This window comes from Zootoca vivipara, chromosome 6, assembly GCF_965207765.1.
Source record: "Zootoca vivipara chromosome 6, rZooViv2.hap1.1, whole genome shotgun sequence".
Lineage (NCBI taxonomy): Eukaryota > Metazoa > Chordata > Lepidosauria > Squamata > Lacertidae > Zootoca > Zootoca vivipara.
This window is the reverse complement of record NC_142589.1, coordinates 91,693,241-91,715,592: the sequence shown is the minus strand read 5'-3', so window position 1 is coordinate 91,715,592 and position 22,352 is coordinate 91,693,241. Positions and strand designations below refer to the sequence as shown.

Sequence of the window (22,352 nt, the reverse complement as noted above, 5' to 3'; positions counted from 1 at the left end):
TCAAAAAAACCAAGATCATGGCCACTGGTCCCATCACCTCCTGGCAGATAGAAGGGGAAGAAATGGAGGCAGTGAGAAATTTTACTTTCTTGGGCTCCTTGATCACTGCAGATGGTGACAGCAGTCACGAAATTAAAAGACGCCTGCTTCTTGGGAGAAAAGCAACGACAAACCTAGACAACATCCATATAAATATAGGTATTATTATTATTATTATTATTATTATTATTATTATTATTTTAAAAAGCAGAGACATCACCTTGCCGACAAAGGTCCGTATAGTTAAAGCTATGGTTTTCCCAGTAGTGATGTATGGAAGTGAGAGCTGGACCATAAAGAAGGCTGATCGCCGAAGAATTGATGCTTTTGAATTATGGTGCTGAAGGAGACTCTTGAGAGTCCCATGGATTGCTAGAAGATCAAACCTATCCATTCTGAAGGAAATCAGCCCTGAGTGCTCACTGGAAGGACAGATCCTGAAGCTGAGGCTCCAAGACTTTGGCCACCTCATGAGAAGAGAAGACACCCTGGAAAAGACCCTGATGTTGGGAAAGATTGAGGGCACTAGGAGAAGGGGACGACAGAGGACGAGATGGTTGGACAGTGTTCTCGAAGCTACCAACGTGAGTTTGACCAAACTATGGGAGGCAGTGGAAGACAGGAGTGCCTGGCATGCTCTGGTCTATGGGGTCACGAAGAGTCGGACACGACTCAACGACTCAACAACAACAACAACAACAACAACAACAACAACAACTATTATTATTATTATTATTATTATTATTATTATTATTATTATTTACTATTTATATTCCGCCCATCTAACTGGTTTGCCCCAGCCACTCTGGGTGGCTTCCAACATATATAAAAACAGAACGAAACATTCAACATTAAAAACTTCCTTGCACAGGGCTGCCTTTAGATGTCTTCCAAAGGTTGTAGAGTGACTTATCTCCTTGGCTCAGAGGGTCAGAAAACTCCGCACCCTCCAAGGTTTCTCTGACGGTAATAGGGGCGTCCTAAGGAAAAGTGGGAGATTCTAGGATCAAATAAGAAACTTGCTGAAAGAGGAATGTCTTTAAAAGTTGGCAACAAAAAAAAAAGCTATAAGGGACGGCTCCTGTCTGGTATTGCAGTGGGAAGGAGTTCCAAAGGCTACCACACTAAAGGCCCAATGCTGACATCGTGCAGAATGAACTTTCTGATTGTGGGATGTGATCCATGAGAGGCAGCCAAGTACAACATTCCTTGTAATGCTAGAGAAAACATGCGAAGGAATGTTTGGTCCAGCCAGTCGAAACTTCCTGTTCCTCCTGGCTGAAGCACCCTTCCTTTTGCATGTGATAGAAGGTGGGTGTGACCTTACCTGTCCAGGTAAAAAAGGACGAGTCACGCAGCACACCTCCCTCTCTTTTTGACTTCTTTCTTTGTTTGACCAGCTTTTAGCTAGGACTGCTCTGCTAGCTCTCAGCTGGCAGAAGCACTGGGATTATTCCCCCATATGGGGTAGATCCGCATGTACATATTTGTAACCAAGTCTGCCTTCAGGGATCCAACTGTGAACTGATGTGAGTCAACTTCTTTGATTGACTTTGAATAAGATTGTGGCGTCTTTATTCTTTTAAGAGGGATTCAAGGGAACTTACCAGGAACGTTGTATAACAGTGAGAGGCTCACACGAGCCTGCAACCAGCTATCTGTTGTGCGTGAAAAGGGGGAAGTAATCTGCTAAGTAAAGGAACTGGCTAGCGCAAGTTAGGAAGGATATTAATAAACAATATATCCTTTTCTGCCATCCTGAACATTCCCATCTGGCAAAAGGGAAAGAGAGAGAAGGGAAATTGCAGAAGCCATGGTTCTCTGGAATCCAAACCAGGCACTGGTGTGTAAACGATGGATAGCAGAAATCCTGATTCGAAGCAGGAGGGAACTTTTTTTGCAGCGCAAAAGGGCCAACATACTGGACAATCTTCCTGCGGGCACATGCAAATGTGGGGAGAGCACTGAACACAGATTTTACCTCTGTAGAGCTGGCTTCTTTCTACAGACCGCTCTCTATGCACCATCCAAGCAAGAGGCAGTATCAGAGTTCAAGGGCAATGAACTCAAACCAGGCTAAAACGCTTGAGGAGACTGCCAAGCAAGTCCAGTTTCCCAAAGGCCTGTTGGAATAAAATGATCTCTGCCTACAGTGGATAGACGGCAAGGCGGGAGCCAGCCTGGTTTCTCTAGGGAGGGAATTCCAACATCTAGGGAGGAGCCACCACCGAAAAGGCCCTCTCCTGCGTCCCTACCCAATGCACTTGTGAAAGTGGTGGGACTGAGAATAGTGTCTCCCTCGAAGATCTTAGAGCCCAGGCAGGGAGAATACGGTCTTTCCGACAGCCTGGGTCATTTTTGGCCACGCTTGCTATGGCTGATGAGGAATTAGGAGTCCAGCAGCATATGGAGGCGGGGGCACCGACTTGGGGACGTCCCCCCTCCTTCACCTCCCCGCCAACCCTACCGAGCATCTTCCAATTAGCAGCTTTGCGAGTGTTGATGCCAATCTACTGAAAGAAACCTCGCACAGAGCCCTCGGAAACTTCATTTCTTTTCCACCCCCGGAGGCATTCATTAAAAGTTTTAAAACACCTTGCTCTAGTGATGTGCTTTCTCTCCCCCCCCCCCAATTTCTTCTCTCAACTTGGGCTCTGGTTTTCAGCCGGCGTGGCTGCCAATTTAGCTAATTGGAAGTCTTGAGGCCTGACAGGCGGGTGGCGTTCCTCCTCCTCTGGCGTTCTTTGTCCTGCGGGCCTGACGTGGCAGATTCGGCAGCCAAGTCCCATTGCCGCTGCGGCTGCTTCTACTGAACTCGACTTGGAGCCACTCTGTGTGTGTGTGTGTGTTTCCCACCTTGTTTACTTATTAAAGCAGAATATGGACAGCAGGTCTTCCCCCGCTATTAAGCTGGAGTTGGGCATAATTTTGAGACAAAATAAAAAAAATCCTTCCAGTAGCACCTTAGAGACCAACTAAGTTTGTCACTGGTATGAGCTGCCTAACTTTGGTTTCCAGAGTAGAAGCCTTTTGAGGTTTGCATGGCCGAAGCACTACAAAAGCTTTATTATTACAATACAGTGGTACTTTGGTTTCTCAAATTATATCCATTCCGGAAGTCTGTTCCAAAACCAAAGCGTTCCAAAACCAAGATGCACTTTCCCATAGAAAGTAATGCAAAACGGATGAATCCGTTCCAGACTTCTAAAAACAACCCCTAAAACAGCAATTTAACATGAACTTTACTATCTAACGAGACCATTGATCCATAGAATGAAAGCAATAAACAATGTACTGCAGTTACACAATCAATACATCAGTAGTTGAACTGGGTTCCACAGTCACAAAAACAAAACGAAAAAGAGCCACACAAAAAAAACAACAAACGCTAAATAAATAGCAAAACCAGACAGACCTCAGGGTAACACTCAAATCGGAAGCGTAACACTCAAAACAAAGCACGTTCGGCTTCCGGAAAAAAGTTCACAAACTGGAACACTTCCTTCCGGGTTTGTAGCGTTCTGGTTCCAAGTTGTTCAAGTACCAAGGCATTGAGAACCAAGGTACCACTGTAATAATAATGGAATCAGATGTCCCTATTTTCATCGGCACAATGATGGAAGGTATGCCTTCCTCAAAGGGGAATTGTTCCAAGCCCTTCATCATTTTGCTTGCCTCCTTCTGGTCTCACTTCCCATCTTTCCAGATAAATAGAGAACCAAACTATATAATGGCAAGCTTTTCTTCCCAATTTTTCAAAACGAAGCACAGTGTATATAACAAAATAAAATAAAAAAATCCTTCCAATAGCACCTTAGTGACCAACTAAGTTTGTCATTGATATGACATTCACACTTCTTCAGATATGAAGATGTGACGACTTTTTCATTTTTTTTCTCAAAAATTATTTCCTGTAGCACAAATGGATGATCTTTTGCCTATTAATGACTAAAATGAGGTATATTCCATTGAAATATTTAAAAAGGTTACGCACAAACCGTTTTAAAATTTTTTTGTATGTCCTTTTACCATTTCATAAAATTGTATTAACAATTCTATATATATATTTCGTATCAAATTTGGACACAACACCACATTCCACAATGGGGAGTGCTCTTAGCAACATAGGGTATACAAATGTCACACCTGCGCAAGGTAAAATCCCCTTTTTTGGGACCTCAAAATGCAGCCAGCAGACCCTGCCGCCGGGCATGCTGGGAAAAGAACCTACAGGAGAGGTAGCAAAACACCGTCCTCTAGTGGCGTCTATACTGTTATTGCAGCTAAAAAAGCTTCCTTGTGTGTTTGATGACCCTATATAATGTTCTATATACTGTATGTGACTCTAAAACAGGGGTCAGCAAACTTTTTCAGCAGGGGGTCGGTCCACTGTCCCTCAGACCTTGTGGGGGGCCAGACTATATTTTGAAAAAAAATTATTGAATGAATTCCTATGCCTCACAAATAATCCAGAGATGCATTTTAAATATAAGGGACACATTCTACTCATGTAAAAACACCAGGCACCCCCACAAATAACCCAGAGATGCATTTTAAATAAAATAACACATTCTACTCATGTAAAATTCCCGGACCGTCAGTGGGCCAGATTTAGAAGGCGATTGGGCCACATCCGGCCCCCGGGCCTTAGTTTGGGACCCCTGCTCTAAAGCTTGGGTTCAATTTTATATCTGCTTACAGTGACTTCAAAAATGGTCAAACAACTGATAAATAATTTTTTTTAATCATTTTGTGCGTGAGGTTTTTTTAAAAGTAAGATTTTATCTAATCCTTAATGAAAGCTCATCAAATTATGATACAGGGAAATGAGGTTGTAAAAAAGTCGTCACCCTAGTGTGCATGCACAGGAAAGCTCGTACTAATAACAAACTTAGTTGGTCTCTAAGGTGCTACTGGAAGGAATTTTTTTATTTTGTTTCAACTACGGCAGGCCAACACGGCTACCTACCTGTAACCAGTGTATTTAACAGTGCACAAAGTCCCCAGTTTGAAGCACCTTAAGGTCTGGGCCAAACGATACTCTGAAATAGGCAGAGACCAAGACACACACTGCCTGTTTGCAAGAGAACAGCCGCCTTATAAGGTCGGTGTAATGAGCCTACCGAAGGAATGCATGCAGAGCACTTAAAAAAGTTCTATATCGGTGCCAAGTATTAGTGGTCCTAATTAGCATTAATAGCAGTAATTAGAATTTAATTAGAGCTGGGGCGGCATCGCGCCGGCAGTTGGTGAGCTGAAACAGGAGCAGATCTCTTCAGAAGGAAATCATTAGGCATAATAAAGGAGGCGTAAATGTCAAAATAAATAAATGAAGTAATGGGTTAAGAGACCAGGCCGCAGATCGGTTAGCATCCAGTTTGATAAAGAGGAAAATCCCTGGACTCTCAGCCTCTACCCCAGTATCAATAAGATTAGGGCGCTAACAGTTTAAGAAGGGTATTGAGGTGATATAGAAAAAATAGGGGTGGTTGAGTCCCCTAAGTCCATGATGGGTCAGAGATGAATGGATGGAGGCAGGATGCAGTGGAAGCAAAGCAGACCTTTATTCTTCTGTTGCAACAGAGTTTCCCCTCCTCTCCTAGCAAGGAGGCAAGAGAGACCCAGAACCAAGATCCCAATCTCTTTTAAGGGTTTGTGCTTCCTGCTTGCCAGGGGGGTTGGACTGGATGGCCCTTGTGGTCTCTTCCAACTCTATGATTCTATGTATTTCGCCTGCTTCTTGGGAGAAAAGCAATGACAAACCTAGACAGCATCTTAAAAAGCAGAGAGATCCCCTTGCCGACAAAGGTCCGTATAGTTAAAGCTATGGTTTTCCCAGCAGTGATGTATGGAAGTGAGAGCTGGACCATAAAGAAGGCCGATCGCCGAAGAATTGATGCTTTTGAATTATGGTGCTGCAGGAGACTCTGCTTGGCCTCTGTTCTTTTCTCCTACCAATAGAGAACTCTATAAGGACTCTATACAGGCTCTTGGGTAGCCCATAAGGGAAAAAGGAACAGTTCCCCCCCCCCCCCTTATAAAGAGGCAGAGAAAATATTTAGTCTTTAGGAGAGCCAAGTTGGCTTTTGGATAGCTCTCCTGTATTGTTTTAGACATGTGGTTTATATACCTATGCATGTGTGTTTACCTTGTGCAATTCTACACTCCCTGGCTTGCATTCTACCAGGAAGATCAACCCTCCCCTCTCCAAATGCAGAATAAATGAGGTTTGAAAAAAAGTCAAGCTGGAACGTGTCCAGAAGAGGGCAACCAAAATGGACAGAGGCCTGGAAACGATGCCTTATGAGGAACGGCTTAGGGAGCTGGGTATGTTTAGCCTGGAGAAGAGAAGGTTAAGGGGTGATATGATAGCCATGTTCAAATATATGAAAGAATGTCATATAGAGGAAGGAGAAAGGTTGTTTTCTGCTGCTCCAGAGAAGCGGCCACGGAGCAATGGATTCAAACTACAAGAAAGAAGATTCCACCCAAACATTAGGAAGAACTTCCTGACAGTAAGAGCTGTTTGGCAGTGGAATTTGCTACCAAGGAGTGTGGTGGAGTCTCCTTCTTTGGAGGTCTTTAAGCAGAGGCTTGACAGCCATCTGTCAGGAATGCTTTGATGGTGTTTCCTGCTTGGCAGGGGGTTGGACTGGATGGCCCTTGTGGTCTCTTCCAACTCTATGATTCTGTTTGAGCCAGTTGAAGACTTTCCTACAAGTGTTCAAATGGGTGATGATGATGATGATTTTGCACAGCTGTGGAGAGAAAAGGCTAACCCCTTTGGTATCTAATTCCAAGATACCCTCCTCCGTGCACTGGGATTTGGCCTGGGGGGGGAGTGGGGAAAGCCTTTTATTGTAACGTTCAAGCCTAATAAGAACCTAGGCAGAGCCTGCTGGATCAGGTGAAAACTGATTGTGAGATATTAGTTAAGATAGATGGATCATCTGCAGACATCGTAATTAACTGCTTGATCCTCCACCAATTTGCCTTCCTTAACCTCTTTTAAAGTCATCTGAGTTGGTGGCTGCCGATATAAGAACGTACGAAAACCGGAAAACAAGCCCCACTAGTCCATCATATTGTTCTCATGGCAGCCATCCAGTAACTCTCCCCTCCTGCAATTTGCCGCAACTTGAACTCAGAACCACACTGCTTGGTTTCACACGCCTTGGGTGGGGGTTGGCCATACTGCACTCCCCACCACTGAAATCTCCCCCTCCTCTCTAGGGTTACCATACGTCTGAAATTTCCCAGACGTTGCGTAGGTCAGAAAAAGCTCAAAAACTTCAATAACTTTGGTTAAAAAAAAAAAAAGCTCCGGATTTTCACTTTTTGTAGGGTTCAATTAGTCTTTTTCTTCTTTTTTTAAAAAATTTATTAATGATTTTCAGGTTTATACATTTCAATAATTTTAACATTTCAAAACTCGACTTCCTTCCCCCCAAAAGAGGTTCAAAGACTCTCTTAAGGCAAATCTTAAAAAATGTAGTATAAACACCGACAACTGGGGAACACTGTCCTGCAAGCACTCCAGTTGGAGAACAGCCTTAACCAAAGGTGTCATGGGCTTTGAAGACACTCGAACTCAGGACAAAAGGGAGAAATGTGCTAAGAGGAAGGCATGCTTGGCAAACCCTCACCGGGATCAACTCCCACCTGGAGACCTATGTCCCCACTGTGGAAGGACGTGGGGATCCAGGATTGGCCTCCACAGTGACTTACGGACTCACTGTTAAAACTGTGTTTATGGAAGACAATCTTGCTTGGCTATGAGGGATCGCAGAAGAAGAAGAAGAAGAAGAAGAAGAAGAAGAAGAAGAAGAAGAAGAAGAAGAAGAAGAAGAAGAAGAGGAAGAAGAAGAAGAAGTTGTTCCAAGGAGAGTCACAATTGCCTCTCCAGACATGCCACATTTGCAACCCATAATGTAAGCAAAGGATCTGCAATGTGGAGGGGAGGAAGAGAGGGATTGAGTGAAGGTGAAGCCTACCTCGCAGGCTTGGTGCAAAGAGGGCACTGGAACACCGCGTATGAGAGCTCTTCAAGCTCAGTGGCCTCGGGGAGACTGAAATTGCTAGTGCCGACAGTTTCTGCAATTTTGAGATGTTTCACACTTTTTGTTTCCACTCCGTGGCCTGCGCTTTAATGATTGCATTTTCAATTAACCCAATTAATGGATTAATCTCTTTTGCATGACTTTCTATGGGAAAGCGCTCCTTGGTTTTGGAACGCTTTGGTTTTGGAATGGACTTCCGGAACGGATTAAGTCTGAGAACCAAGGTACCACTGTAGAAGCTGCTTGAGTTTTGCATGACCGAAGCAGTACAAAAGCCACACCCATTGGCCTGCCTCCTTTGGCCTCTGGCTCCGCCCACCAGGGCATGTGGCCCTCAGAAGGTTCCATCAAAGGCAATATGCCCCCTGCATGAAAAAAGTTTCCCCACCCCTGCTCCAACCACTATGCAACACTGCCTCTCTTGGATTACATTGAGTAGCATTGATTCTTTGTTAATGTAAAATGATGTGTTTTTGCCCGACGCTGCAAGGCTTCCAGGGAGACTTATATATGATCGATAATGATGATGATAATAAACCACCTTTTGTGTCCCCCAAAACTTTGCATCTCTCTATTAGTGCAACAAGATTAGACATGTGATATAATCCTTTTCTTAAAGAAAAGGTTTACATCAATTACAAAAATAGATTTCTCCCGTTGAGCGCAATAGCCATGATGTGAATTTGATTGGTAGCTGCCCTGAAACTTTGTAGAAAGACAAGATGTGAATCTAGGCTGGGGGCATGCCGATAATCAATGAAACCAATCAATTTCTCTCACAGGTTTATTGCTCAACGAGAAAGAGGTCTTCTCTGAACACCACCAATCAGTTTTATGCCCATTTCTGTCAAATGAAGAGGAGGCATCTCTGCCACGAGGGATGGGTCAGGTTGGTGAAGAAGTCAGGGGGGCTCCTCTTCCTGCTGCGACCAGCTCCCCCCCCCATGTGTCCCAGAACCAGAAGGGGCACGAAGAGGGCAGAGCAAAGACAGGCAAGACGAAGGAGCCTGAGATTTCTTGGAAAGGAACTGGGGGAGGAAGGGACTTAGGTAAAAAAGGTAAAAGGTCAAGGACCCCTGGATGGTTAAGTCTATGGGGTTGCAGCGCTCATCTCGCTTTCAGGCCGAGGGAGCCGGCGTTTGTCCACAGACAGCTTTCCGGGTCATGTGGCCAGCAGAACTAAACTGCTTCTGGTGCAACAGGACACCGTGATGGAAACCAGAGCACACGGAAATGCCATTTACCTTCCCGCCGCAGTGGTACCTATTTATCTACTTGCGCTGGCGTGCTTTCGAACTGCTACATTGGCAGGAGCTGAGACAGAGCTCACCCCATCATGGGGATTTGAACCGCTGACCTTCTGATCAGCAAGCCCAAGAGACTCAGTGGTTTAGATCACAGCGCCACCCACATCCCAAAGGACTTAGAGACCTTCAGCCTTCGCAACTGCCTCGTTGGGGGAAGGGCTACTGTGCTCACTTGGCCTGAGCTGTTTCGTTTCTTTGAATAGTTAACTTCGCCGACATCTTGCGAGTTATTGCAGAGGACTTGCTCCCGACGCCCATCAGGATGGCTCTGTTCTGCCTCCACAGTTGGAGGCAGCAAGTCTTCTGAATCCCAGTTGCTGAAAACCGCAGGAGGGGAGAGTTGCGTTTGAATCCTGATGTGGGTGTCCCCCCCCCTGGCACGTGGTTGGCCACTGTGAGAAGAGAATGCTGGACTTGGGGGGGCCATTGGCTTGATCCAGCAGGGAGCCCTTTTGATGTTCTCATACAGCTCTCTTTGTTTACCTGCCTCTCGTCTAGCAGAAGCATTCACGAACGCAACGTCTAGATACACAGAGCAGCACAGCTCCCCAAGGGCATTTCAGCTGTCTCCGCCGTGCGCCAGGGTTCCTTTTGTGCCACCATATCGCTCTCTTCTGAAAGATCGGGAAGATACATTTACAGAGACAATCTCTCTCCGGCCACCTGCTGCGTATCTCCTTTCAGAGCATCCTTTTATCGACAGGATCGGCGGCACCCAAATGACATCTCGGCGTCCCTGGCAGCGAGACGTGAGCAGGCGCAAACTCGCTTCTCTTCTTCTCCTCACCGTGGGCCGGTCCACCCAGAGAGAGAGAAACTATTCCCTACACGCACAAACCCTCCCTCGCCAAAACGTTTGTGTCTTGTTTTTTTTCTGGGTTGGGAGGACAGACACAAGAAAGCATTATTGACCCCCTGCGAACACCATATTTGGAGATCCAGGATGGAAGACTCTGGACTGAAAAAGACGCCAGCGATTGCTGCTCGCGAGACGGGTATGGAGGACTGTTACTTACTTTGTTTATACTAAACATGGCAACGTACTAAACCCCTAAGTGGAGCCGTCTTTCCCATTGGTGTTAGTGGTTCGTTGCGCCAGGGCGCCAGCCTCTCAGTGGCACCCTAGCAAATGGGGGAGCTACGCGGCTTTGCCGGCAGCTTTCCCTTTCCCTGCATGCCCACCTGCTGCGCCCTGCCCACTATATGGCTGGCGGGTATGCAGCTTCCCTCCCAAGCCTCCGCAAGAGGAGAGCGATCCCCGCAGAGGCTTCGCTCCCAAGCCTCTGCGCCTGCTAAAGACAGCCCTGCTCCCGGACGTTGTCCTCCTCCTGCTTCCTGCTGAAAGGCGGTGCACAGCCTTCCCGGGCTGCCTTCTCGGGAGCCTCAACGCCGGAGAGCACATTTCCCTGCTTGATCGCAGCCACCACGCTAGGGATCGGGGCGGTGGGGTCGTCAGAGGACATTTTCCACCGCCCCCTCCCTTGTTTGGAAGTTGCCGGGGGGGGGGGCGCCAGAGGGATCTTTGCACCAAGGTGCTGGATATGCTTAAGATGGCCCTACCAGTGTGCCAGTGTGATGTAGTGGTTAAGAGCGGTAGACTCATAATCTGGGGAACCAGGTTCGCGTCTGCGCTCCTCCACATGCAGCTGCTGGGTGACCTTGGGCTAGTCACACTTTTCTGAGGTCTCTCAGCCCCACCCACCTCACAGAGTGTTTGTTGTGGGGGAGGAAGGGAAAGGAGATTGTTAGCCGCTTTGAGACTCCTTAGGGTAGTGATAAAGCGGGATATCAAATCCAAACTCCTCTTCTTCTTCTTCTTGGGGGCCATGGGGCCACAGGAGTAGGGAGATGACTCCTTAAAAAATCCCTCCTTGCTGTTGTCCAATGAGCCTTGCCAACTCCAGGAACACCCAGTGATGCTTCTGCAGATGATCTCTGTGATCGAGCTGGGAGGGAAGGGTTCGTGAAGTATCCTGGCCCCAGTTTTGTTCAAGGCTTTGCAAGCTAATGCCCGGACCTTGAAGCTGGCTTGGCTGTGTGGGATGTAATCTATTGATGCAGTCAAAAGTCAGATAGTTGTTTATTTCCTTGACATCGGGTGGGAGGGCATTCCACAGGGAGGGTGCCACTACCGAGAAGGCCCCGAGATTTGGGGCGCAGTATTCGATTTTCAGATTAGGAAAAGTTAAGGAAAACTGACTTGAAATCCTCGGCATGTCGAACGCTGAAAGAAAACTGTATGAAAATGATATACCGGTGGTATTTGATCCCTAGTAAGTTACCAAAAATGTACAAGACAAGTACAGATACCTTCTGGGAATGTAAAGAAAAAGATGGTACCTTTTTAATCCTATGTAGTGGACATGTAAGGTAATAAAAGCATTCTGGGAGATAATATATAATGAAAGGAAAGAAATAATAACCTTTATTTTTAAAAAAACTGGAAGCTTTTTTATTAGGAGTTGTAGGTTCTGATATCCCAAAGGACCAGAAAAAGACTTTTTATGTATGCGACGAAAGCTGCACGGATGTTACTAGCCCAGACATGGAAAGAACACAAAGTTCCTACCAAATGTACAGTGGTACCTCTACTTACGAATTTAATGCGTTCCGAACACACATTTGTAAGTCGAAAAAATTTGTAAGTCGAATCCCATAGGAATGCATTGGGAGAAAAAATTCGTAAGTCGAAGCAACCCTATCTAAAAATTCGTAAGTAGAAAAAATCCTATCTAAACCGCATCCAAGATGGCGGACGGAGCTCCATTTGTAAGTAGAAAAATTCGTAAGTACTGTACAGTTATTTGTAAGTAGAGGTACCACTGTAGCTCTATGTAGCTCTGTTGTTGTTGTTGTTGTTGTTGTTGTTGTTGTTGTTGTTGTTGTTGTTATTATTACCCCGCCCATCTGGCTGGGTTTCCCCAGCCACTCTGGGCGGCTTCCAACAGAATATTAAAATACAATAATCTATTAAACATTAAAAGCTTCCCTAAACAGGGCTGCCTTCAGATGTCTTCTAAAAGTCTGGTAGTTGTTTTTCTCTTTGACATCTGGTGGGAGGGCATTCCACAGGGCGGGTGCCACTACCGAGAAGGCCCTCTGCCTGGTTCCCTGTAACTTGGCTTCTCGCAGGGAGGGAACCGCCAGAAGGCCCTTGGCATTGGACCTCAGTGTCCGGGCAGAACGATGGGGGTGGAGACGCTCCTTCAGATATACTGGACCGAGGAATTGTTGAGTTCATCAGAAGCCTGAAAGGAGCTTGTCAATAGGATGATCAACAGCACGAGATGTGCCTCCTTAAAATATTCTGTGGTCCACGTGGGGTGGCTGAAGAGGCCCACCCTGTGCCCCCTGCTGCAGGAATCGAATGTGTGCCTTTTCCAGGTTTTGGCGAGAGAGCCGTCGAAAGCTAGAGCTGTGTGCAATAGTAGGCTGGTCTGGATTCTCTTTTGTAATTTGTGGGGACGGGGAAGTGTTTCGCTGACATCCTCCAATGGCAGGAGGGTGTCTCTAGCGGTTTCTCGGCGGCAAGGGGAAGGGGTCTCGCCATTAGCAGTGGCAGGAACACAGCTGAAGAACCCTCTCCTATTCCAAAGACCTATTCCGAAGACGCGGGTGGCGCTGTGGTCTAAACCAGTGTTCCCCAACCTTTTTATCGCCATGGACCAGTCAATGTTTGATAATTTTACTGCGGCCTGCTGAGGGGGGATGTCAATTGTTTCGCGACCCGCTGAGGGGGGGGGACGTTGATTCTTTATATTTTATTTAGATTGTTTTGATTTAGTAATGTTAATTTAATTGTATTTAATGTTCCTTGGGTGGCCCGGTACCAATTGATCCATGGACTGGTACCGGTCCACGGCCCGGGGGTTGAGGACCACTGGTCTAAACCACCGAGCCTGTTGGGCTTGCCAATCCAAAGGTCAGCAGTTCGAATCCCTGCGACCGGGTGAGCTCCCGTTGCTCCGTCCCAGCTCCTGCCAACCTCGCAATTCGAAAGCATGCCAGCGGAAGTAGATAAACAGGTACTGCTGTAGCGGGAAGGTAAATGGTGTTTCCGTGCACTCTGGCTTCCGTCACAGTGTCCCGTTGTGCCAGAAGCGGTTTAGTCATCCTTGCCACATTCTTAGTCACTGAAACTTGTTTCTAAAATGTTTTTTTCACCCCCCCCCCTTCATATACCATGCCAGGCCCCGGACCGGGATGCTACACCTTGCCCCCCACAGTTGGGTTTGTCAACCACGACTACACTCGATTCACCAGTCCAGCTTACTCCTTCCACCAGAGGCTGAAAAACAGAAGTGAGTAAGTCGAACCGCCGAGCGGTTACCTGTAAGGTGAAAGAGCAATGCTTGAGGAGGAAGTTGTGGCTTCTATATGGCCTGTTGTTGCTTGAGTGGGTGGGTGGCAGTCCTTTGCAGTGATTAGCAGCCATTTGTGAGGTGCTTTCTGGGTCTGAGAAGGACCCGGAAAGCTGCTGTGTGGCCCAGGTTCAACCTCCTCTTCAGGGAGCAGGTGACCGAGAGGGCCCGTCTCTGTCGATAACTCTTATATTCAGGCTGGCTAATGTGGGGCTCATGGGTATGGGGCTCATGAGTGCAATTGCACCTTTAATCTCCTGGTACCTCTGAGCCTTCTCCCCACACTCACTGCTTGTGGAAAGTTACAGGTAGGTAGCCGTGTTGGTCTGAGTCGAAGCAAAATAAAAAAATTCCTTCAGTAGCACCTTAAAGACCAACTAAGTTTATATTTTGGTAGGAGCTTTCGTGTGCATGCACACTTCTTCAGATACACTAGAAACAGAAGTGTCAGACCCTATATATATACAGAGGGTGGTGGGGGTGGGTGGGAATGGGAGATGGGCTGATGGGAGTGGTAAACCTGGAGATGGCTGTTAATGGCTGCTGATGGCTGCAATTAGTCCTGGGCTGAGGTGCTAAAGAAAGCTTGATCATGCATAATGAGATAAGAATCCGATGTCTCTATTCATCCCAGGTGCTTCCATGGTTTTAAGCTTGGTAATGATTTCCAATTCAGCAACTTCTCTTTCCAGTCTGTTCCTGAAATTTCTCTGTAATAAAACAGCTGCTTTGAGATCTTGTATAGAATGTCCTGGGAGATTGAAGTGTTCTCCTACTGGTTTTTCAGTCTTATGGTTCCTGATGTCAGATTTATGTCCATTTATCCTTTGGCGTAGGGTTTGGCCTGTTTGCCCAATATAGAGAGCTGAAGGGCACCGTTGGCATTTGATGGCATACACAATGTTAGAAGATGAGCAATTAAATAGTCCTGAGATGGTATGTTGGATGTTGTTGGAGCCAGTAATGGTGTTGTCCGGGTGTATGTGGCAGCAAAGTTGGTATCTGGGTTTATTGCAGGCTCTGGTACCAGTGTCCATGTTAAGTCTGGTGGTTGTATTATTGTGGGTGAGGAGTTGTTTAAGATTGGGATTGCTTGTGGAAAGGACAGCCACCCTGTTTTTCTCACTTGGAAAGGACACAGAGTTGAAGGAGCAAGTTGGAAGAGTGGCGCTCTTTCCCACTTCCTCTTTCAGCTCCATGTGCTTTTCAAGGTTCCGATGAATTCTGCTGGATCAAACTTCGTTACCCAGATCACTTGTGTGTGTGTGTGTGTACACATGTGCATGTGATTTTTTAAATGTCTGTTGAGGAGAAGAGGAGGAAACTGATCTAGGGAGCAGTGGGAGAGATGCAAGCAAAGGGGTTGCACCCACTGAAAAATGGAGATGTGTCCATGGAACTAAAAAGGTCAGCAACACACCTGCTGTAAGTTCATTGGGGCAGGGATACAACATTTTCTCTCTGAGTTGTAGCTCAGAAACAGAGGCCCTGTTTACATGCAGAAGGCCCCTAGTTCAATCATGTTGTTGTTTAGTCGTTTAGTCGTGTCCGACTCTTCGTGACCCCATGGACCAGAGCACGCCAGGCACTCCTGTCTTCCATTGCCTCCCGCAGTTTGGTCAAACTCATGCTTCAAGAACACTGTCCAACCATCTCGTCCTCTGTCGTCCCCTTCTCCTAGTGCCCTCAATCTTTCCCAACATCAGGGTCTTTTCCAGGGAGGCTTCTCTTCTCATGAGGTGGCCAAAGTATTGGAGCCTCAGGTCTTGGGAAGATAAATTCCTTCCTCACCACCAACACCTTGATCTTTTAAAAAGGAGTTGAGTATGATGTATGGAAGTGAGAGCTGGACCATGAAGAAGGCTGATCGCCGAAGAATGGATGCTTTTGAATTATGGTGCTGGAGGAGACTCTTGAGAGTCCCATGGATTGCAAGAAGATCAAACCTATCCATTCTGAAGGAAATCAGCCCTGAGTGCTCACTGGAAGGACAGATCCTGAAGCTGAGGCTCCAAGACTTTGGCCACCTCATGAGAAGAGAAGACTCCCTGGAAAAGACCCTGATGTTGGGAAAGATGGAGGGCACAAGGAGAAGGGGACGGCAGAGGACGAGGTGGTTGGACAGTGTTCTCGAAGCGACCAACATGAGTCTGACCAAACAGCAGGAGGCAGTGGAAGACAGGAGTGCCTGGCGTGCTCTGGTCCATGGGATCATGAAGAGTCGGATACGACTAAACAGCAACAGCAAAAACAACAACAACAACAACAACAACAATGAATACTCAGTCCAGACAACAGTGGTACCTCGGGTTAAGAACTTTATTCATTCTGGAGGTCCGTTCTTAACCTAAAACTCTTCTTAACCTGAGGTACCACTTTAGCTAATGGGGCCTCCCACTGCCGCCGCACGATTTTTGTTCTCATCCTGAAGCAAAGTTCTTAACCTGAGGTACTATTTCTGGGTTAGCGGAGTCTGTGACCTGAAGCGTCTGTTACCCGAGGTACCACTGTATAAAGCAGGCACCCCCAAACTTCGGCCCTCCAGATGTTTTGAACTACAGTTCCCATCATCCCTGACCACTGGTCCTGTTAAGTAGGGATCATGGGAGTTGTAGGCCAAAACATCTGGAGGGCCGCAGTTTGGGGATGCCTGGTATAAAGGTCTGCCAGTTGCTCTCTGGGACTGCGCTGAGACAACTAGTACAATCTGGCTCAGCTACAGGATTGCTGGCCGTGGTGCTGAAACCCACAGCTAGGAACCTCTCCAAGGTGCTGGTGTTGTCAGTGGCTCCTTAGGACAATTTGTATGGTCTGGCTCACCTGGAGGGTTGCTGGCCATGGTGCTGAAACGTTACACTGAGGTTGGCTTGCTGGAACCGTTGGGCTACTGGCCTCGAGCTGCCACCTGTCTCTGTGGTTGAGGGCAATCTAGTAGGCAGTGGTGACACTGTCAAGGAGGAGGGGGCATGCTTAGGGAGACCATCTCTAAATAACACACACACACACACAATTCAGGTGCAGCACCGCTACCAGCCATGCAACGGGCTGGGAAACCTCCAAAATGCTTCTGAAAATTTCTCCCAGGAAGTTCAAATGAGCCGTCCAGATGTGGACAGATGTGCTGGAATGTGTGTGCATTGCATCCCAAGTCAGAACAGAAGAGCACTTGCGGCATAGCAGGACGAAGCGACAAAACACAGGCGAAACTTGCATAAAACGCAGAAGGCACGGTTAAAATTAGCACATGAAAATGAATAAAGAGATGTACATGTTCTCAAATTTAACGGAGCTTTGCTTATAAAACAAATGAACATGACTGAAATGGAGACACGATAAACATTTGACAGGTGGCATTAATAGCTGTCAGGATAGCAGTCATATTCCCAATGTATTCAAGTCTCCATGACAATTTTCAGAGATGGGAGGTCCACAAACGTCTCTCTGCACCTGGCAGCCTTTACCGCAAACAATATCCAAGGCTAGTAATGCTCAGAGTAGTCCCATTGAGATTAATGGACCTGCGTGCATTTTTGTCAGTGAGTCATCTCTGACTAATGTCGCCTAGCCAGTCTGACCTGATGTACAGCAGAATTAAACGAATTGTACCTTTGTGCTGATTTTATTTTGCAAGCCAAAATACTTACTACTACGAATGCTAATTCTAATACTTACTACCAATACGACTAGTACTTCCTGCTACTACCAGCTGCCCTTTTTGCCCCAAGCCGCCAGGGCAGGTTACAAGGATTTAAAATGCAGTTTAAATATGCCTGTGATCACATTACTCGGCTGCCCCCCAAACCTACACGTTTCCCCTCAGAGTACAACGGAGGTAATTGGTGAGCACTAAACTGCTGTGAAGTGCATTATCGGGACCAGTCCAAGGGTTTTTGATATTTGAGGCGAAGGAGAAGAGAGGGGAGAGAGAAAGAGAGAGAGCTTGCATTTTATGTACAGAACACAAGTAGACGTGTAGCTGAATCTGTTATTCAACACTGACAGGTGAATTCATATCCTCTACTGTACTGTGCAGAATTTTAGCAGCCCGGTTGCTCACCGGGTGGCAAGACGATCTGAGCATCTTACACTGATCCTGGTCTGACTGCACTGGCTACCAGTTAGTTTCCACGCCCAGTTCAAAGTGCTGGTTTTGACCTAGAAAGCCTTAAATGGCTCAGGACCGCAATACCTCAAGGACCGCCTCTTTCCATATGAACCTACCTGGACCCTGAGATCATCTTCTGAGTCCTTCCTTCGTGTGCCTTTCTCCTCGAGAGGTCCAGGGGGTGGCAAGACAAGAACGGGGCCTTCTCTGCAGTGGCTCCCCATCTGTGGAACGCTCTCCCCAGGGAAGTTCGCCTGGTGCCTTCACTATACACCTTTAGGCACCAGGCAAAAACGATCCTTTTAAACCAGGCCTTTGATTTAACCAGCCTGACAACCTATACCCTTTTAAAATGTGGCTCTTTTTGCGGTGTGTGTGTGTGTGTGATTGGGTTATTGTTTTTAAATATTGTGATTTTTTTTGTGAACTGCCCTGAGACCTCTGGGTATAGGGTGGTATATAAATTCAATTAATAAGCTTGTTTTGTCTTGTCTTCTAGTATATCCACTGTTGTTTTTTTCCCCTCCTCCCCAGTAGACCTGAAGGATTCAAGTCCCGGGCCGTGCTACTTTGTGCAACCTGAGCTCACACGCTTCGGCCGGGCAAAGGGTCCTTCCTATTCCATGCTGGCAAGAGCGAGACCCCCGGGTAAGCGGGCAGGTGGGCTTTTGAAACACTCACGAAACAAAGAGCACGCCAGATCGGGAAGGTTGGCCCCCGACTTGATTGCTGCGAGATGCTCAGGGTGGGGCTGCCCTCGGAGACGGCATAAGAGCTGCAGCTGGTTCAAAACACAGTGGCTAGACTATGAGCTTTACCAGGCTGCCGGTTTGTTTCTGGGCCCAATTCTGGTGATCAGCAGAGGGGGGCCTCTGGGGAGTTCCTCCACCCTCAGAGGCTTGAGGTGGTGCTGGCCTTGCAGGAGAGGGTCTCCCCACAAAAGTATCTTCATTGTCCTGCTTTCAGCAAACTGCTGATGGCAGACCTCTTTACCCTGGCTTTTAACACTTGAGATGGATATTTGGTGACTAGGAGTGGCCACCGAGACCACATAACACCGGCCTTGAAAGACCTACATTGGCTCCCAGGACGTTTCTGAGCCCAATTCAAAGTGTTGGTGCTGACCTTGAAAGCCCAATTCAAAGTGTTGGTGCTGACCTTTAAAGCCCTAAATGGCCTCGGTCCAGTATACCTGAAGGAGCGTCTCCACCTCCATCATTCTGCCCGGACACTGAGGTCCGGCACCGAGGGCCTTCTGGCGGTTCCCTCATTGCGAGGAGTCAAGTTGCAGGGAACTAGGCAGAGGGCCTTCTCGGTGGTGGCGCCTGCCCTGTGGAACGCCCTCCCAACAGATGTCAAAGAGGAAAACAACTACCAGACTTTTAGAAGACATCTGAAGGCAGCCCTGTTCAGGGAGGCTTATAATGTTTAATAGATTACTGTGTTTTATTTTTCTGTTGGAAGCCGCCCAGAGTGGCTGGGGAAACCCAGCCAGATGGGCGGGGTATAAATAATAAATTATTATTATTATTATTATTATTATTATTATTATTATTATTATGAGTGCCACAACCCCATAGTCACCTTTGACTGGACTAAACCATCCAGGGGGGCCTTTGCCCTTTTTTTTACTGAGTTATAATTCGAGCCCCACATTGAGCAAAAGATTCCTGCATTGCAGGGGGTTGGGCTGTATGACCCACGCGACCCCTTCCAACTCCTCAACTCCACAATTCAGCTCTGTGCGAAGCTACTCCCTGTTCTCTGACCATTACACCACACTGCCTCTATGCCAAGCTGCGTTCAACTGTGTGTATTTTCCTTCCAGGTCTGCCTGAGACACCTGGGCCAGGGGCATACAGCCCCGAGAGGGCCCCTCCTCCATCGCAGCAGAGACCGCCTTCCTTTTCCATCGGGGCCCGCACCAAAAGCCGCCTAGTGGACCCCGTCCCGGCCCCCAACAGCTACACCCTCCCCTCGCTGCTTGGCCCGCGGGTTCCCAGCAAGCCCTCGAGCCCATCCTTCACCATCCGTGGCTGGAACGCCAAGGGGAGCTATGCCGAAGACCTCTCCCAGACCCCCGGCCCAGGGCGTTACAAAACCACGGACCCCAGCGTCTACCTGTGCCGGCCCCCGTCTTTCTCCATGCTGGGGAGGTTGAAGAAGCCCACACGGGTCTCCCACACCCCAGGCCCTGGGGCCCACAGCCCAGAGAAGGTGAAGGCTCATAGGGCGAGAGCCCCTTCCTACTCCCTCGGGGTCCGCCACTCGGAATTCCTCATGCCCCTCATCACAGATGTTCCAGAATGGTAGAATCGGGGACTGGCTGGGCACAGATGCCACTGTCTCACCCGTCGCACATCTAGGACTAGTTGAGAGACACAGACTGATTCAAAGCTGCAATGATACACTGGGCGAAGGATTTGGGAATAAATGAATGAATCTTTATTTGCGTCGGCCATCGGCCATAGCAATAAAACAACAATGCGATATACAAAGAATAGAAATAAAAAGTCAATTATATAAAATACTGGTACATTTTAGGATTTTGAGTCAATAGTCAAATAGTGGATGTTATTCTGATTGCCCCAGCTAAAAACCTTGCCACCTTTGCTGTCACCTGCTCATCTTGATCTTCCAAGAGAAAGGACACTGGGGCAGTGGCTGGGCGACCCGGAATGAACAATAAAAGAGGGGCAATAATCTCATTCCTCAAGTCTTTATCAAAAGAGCAAGCCAGAAGGGCATGCGCCACTGATTCGGGACTGCCATCTCCACAGGGACATAAGCGTTTTTCATGTGGAATCTGTTGGAATCGCCCCTCAAGTACAGCCAAGGGCAGTATATTCAATCTTGCGAGAGTAAAACCGTGTCTATATTTTAGAATTGCTAGGCTATGCAGATAGGGTGGCAGAGTGTCGAAATGGGAAAGTGGAAAATAGTCATACCATGGGCAAAATCTCCTTATTGTGGCCAAGTTGTTCTGACGCTCAATATAATTAAAAAAGGTAAAGGGACCCCTGACCATTAGGTCCAGTCGTGACCGACACTGGGGTTGCGGCGCTCATCTCGCTTTACTGGCTGAGGGAGCCGGTGTGCAGCTTCCAGGTCATGTGGCCAGCATGACAAAGCCGCTTCTGGCGAACCAGAGCAGCGCACGGAAATGCCGTTTATCTTCCCGCTGTAGCGGTACCTATTTATCTACTTGCACTTTGACGTGCTTTCGAACTGCATGAGCTGGGACCGAGCAACAGGAGCTCACCCTGTTGCAGGGATTTGAACCGCTGACCTTCTGATCGGCAAGCCCTAGGCTCTGTGGTTTAACCCACAGCGCCACCCGCGTTTATAAATATCATTTAGGCGCGGACAAATTAGACTGTTGGTTTTACGAAAACCCAAAGTGAGTAGCTGTTGTGGTGATAAACCACCAGAGTGAAGTTTCTGATAGACAATTTCAGTCTAGGCGCTCTTGCGACAACCTTGCAGCGCTAGGGATATTAGACCGGGGGGGATTTGAGTTTAGGCGAAGCCAATAGTTAAGTGTCCTACGCCAGATGTGTAATTCTACCGAGGAAAGATTAGCCTGGGATATAACATTCAGATGGTAGAGTGGGAAAGGTTATGGAAAACAGATGTGAAATTTACGGAAACGTTGTACGCTGAAAGAAAATCATATGAAAATGATGTACCAGTGGTATTTGGCTCCTAATAAGTTAGCAAAAGAGGGTTGCGGGTGGCGCTGTGGGTTAAACCACAGAGTCCAGGGCTTGCCGTTTGGAAGGTCGGCGGTTCGAATCCCGTGACGGGGTGAGCTCCTGTTGCTCGGTCCCTGCTCCTGCTAACCTAGCAGTTTGAAAGCACAAAGCGCAAATAGATAAATAGGTACTGCTCCAAGTGGGAAGGTAAACGGCGTTTCCGTACGCTGCTCTGGTTCGCCAGAAGTGGCTTTGTCATGCTGGCCACATGACCTGGAAGCTATACGCCGGCTCCCTCGGCCAATAACGCGAGATGAGTGCCGCAACCCCAGAGTCGTCCGCGACTGGACCTAACGGTCAGGGGTCCCTTTACCTTTACCTTTAAGTTAGCAAAAATGTACAGAGCAAGTACAAATGTAAAGAAAATGAAGGTACAGTGGTGCCTCGCTAGACAAATTTAATTTGTTCCACGGGTCTTTTCTTATAACGAAAAATTCGTCTAGCAAATCCCATAGGAATGCATTGAATTTTTTTTGAATTTTTTTTTGCCCATAGGAACGCATTAATTGAATTTCAATGCATTCCTATGGGAAACAGCGATTCGCTAGACGAATTTTTCCTAAAATGAATTCGTCTAGCGAGGCAACCTCTGCTCAAAAAATCCTTTCGTTAAGCGGAAATTTCGTTAAGCAGGGCATTCGTTAAGCGAGGCACCACTGTACCTTGTCATATGTGGTGGCCATGTAAGGTAATAAAAGCTTTCTGGGAAATGATATATAATGAGA

General features: G+C 47.3%; 1 protein-coding gene across 4 annotated transcripts in view; it reads left to right on the top strand.

The window, feature by feature from the left end:
* The window catches only part of CIMAP1D (CIMAP1 family member D), a 38,611-nt gene extending 17,618 nt beyond the window's left edge, over positions 1-20,993 (top strand). The window contains exons 1-4 of one of the 4 annotated variants that reach the window (XM_088673036.1): positions 9,188-10,401; positions 13,597-13,707; positions 18,410-18,520; positions 19,701-20,993. In XM_088673036.1, the coding sequence (XP_088529162.1) occupies positions 10,350-10,401; positions 13,597-13,707; positions 18,410-18,520; positions 19,701-20,185 (759 nt within the window). In that variant the 5' untranslated portion in view covers positions 9,188-10,349 and the 3' untranslated portion in view covers positions 20,186-20,993. Of the gene's footprint in view, positions 1-9,187; positions 10,402-13,596; positions 13,708-18,406; positions 18,521-19,700 lie in introns of those variants that run through there. The other 3 variants (XM_035117236.3, XM_088673035.1, XM_088673034.1) reach the window with 3 other exon arrangements.
* The last annotated feature ends 1,359 nt before the right edge of the window (positions 20,994-22,352 follow it).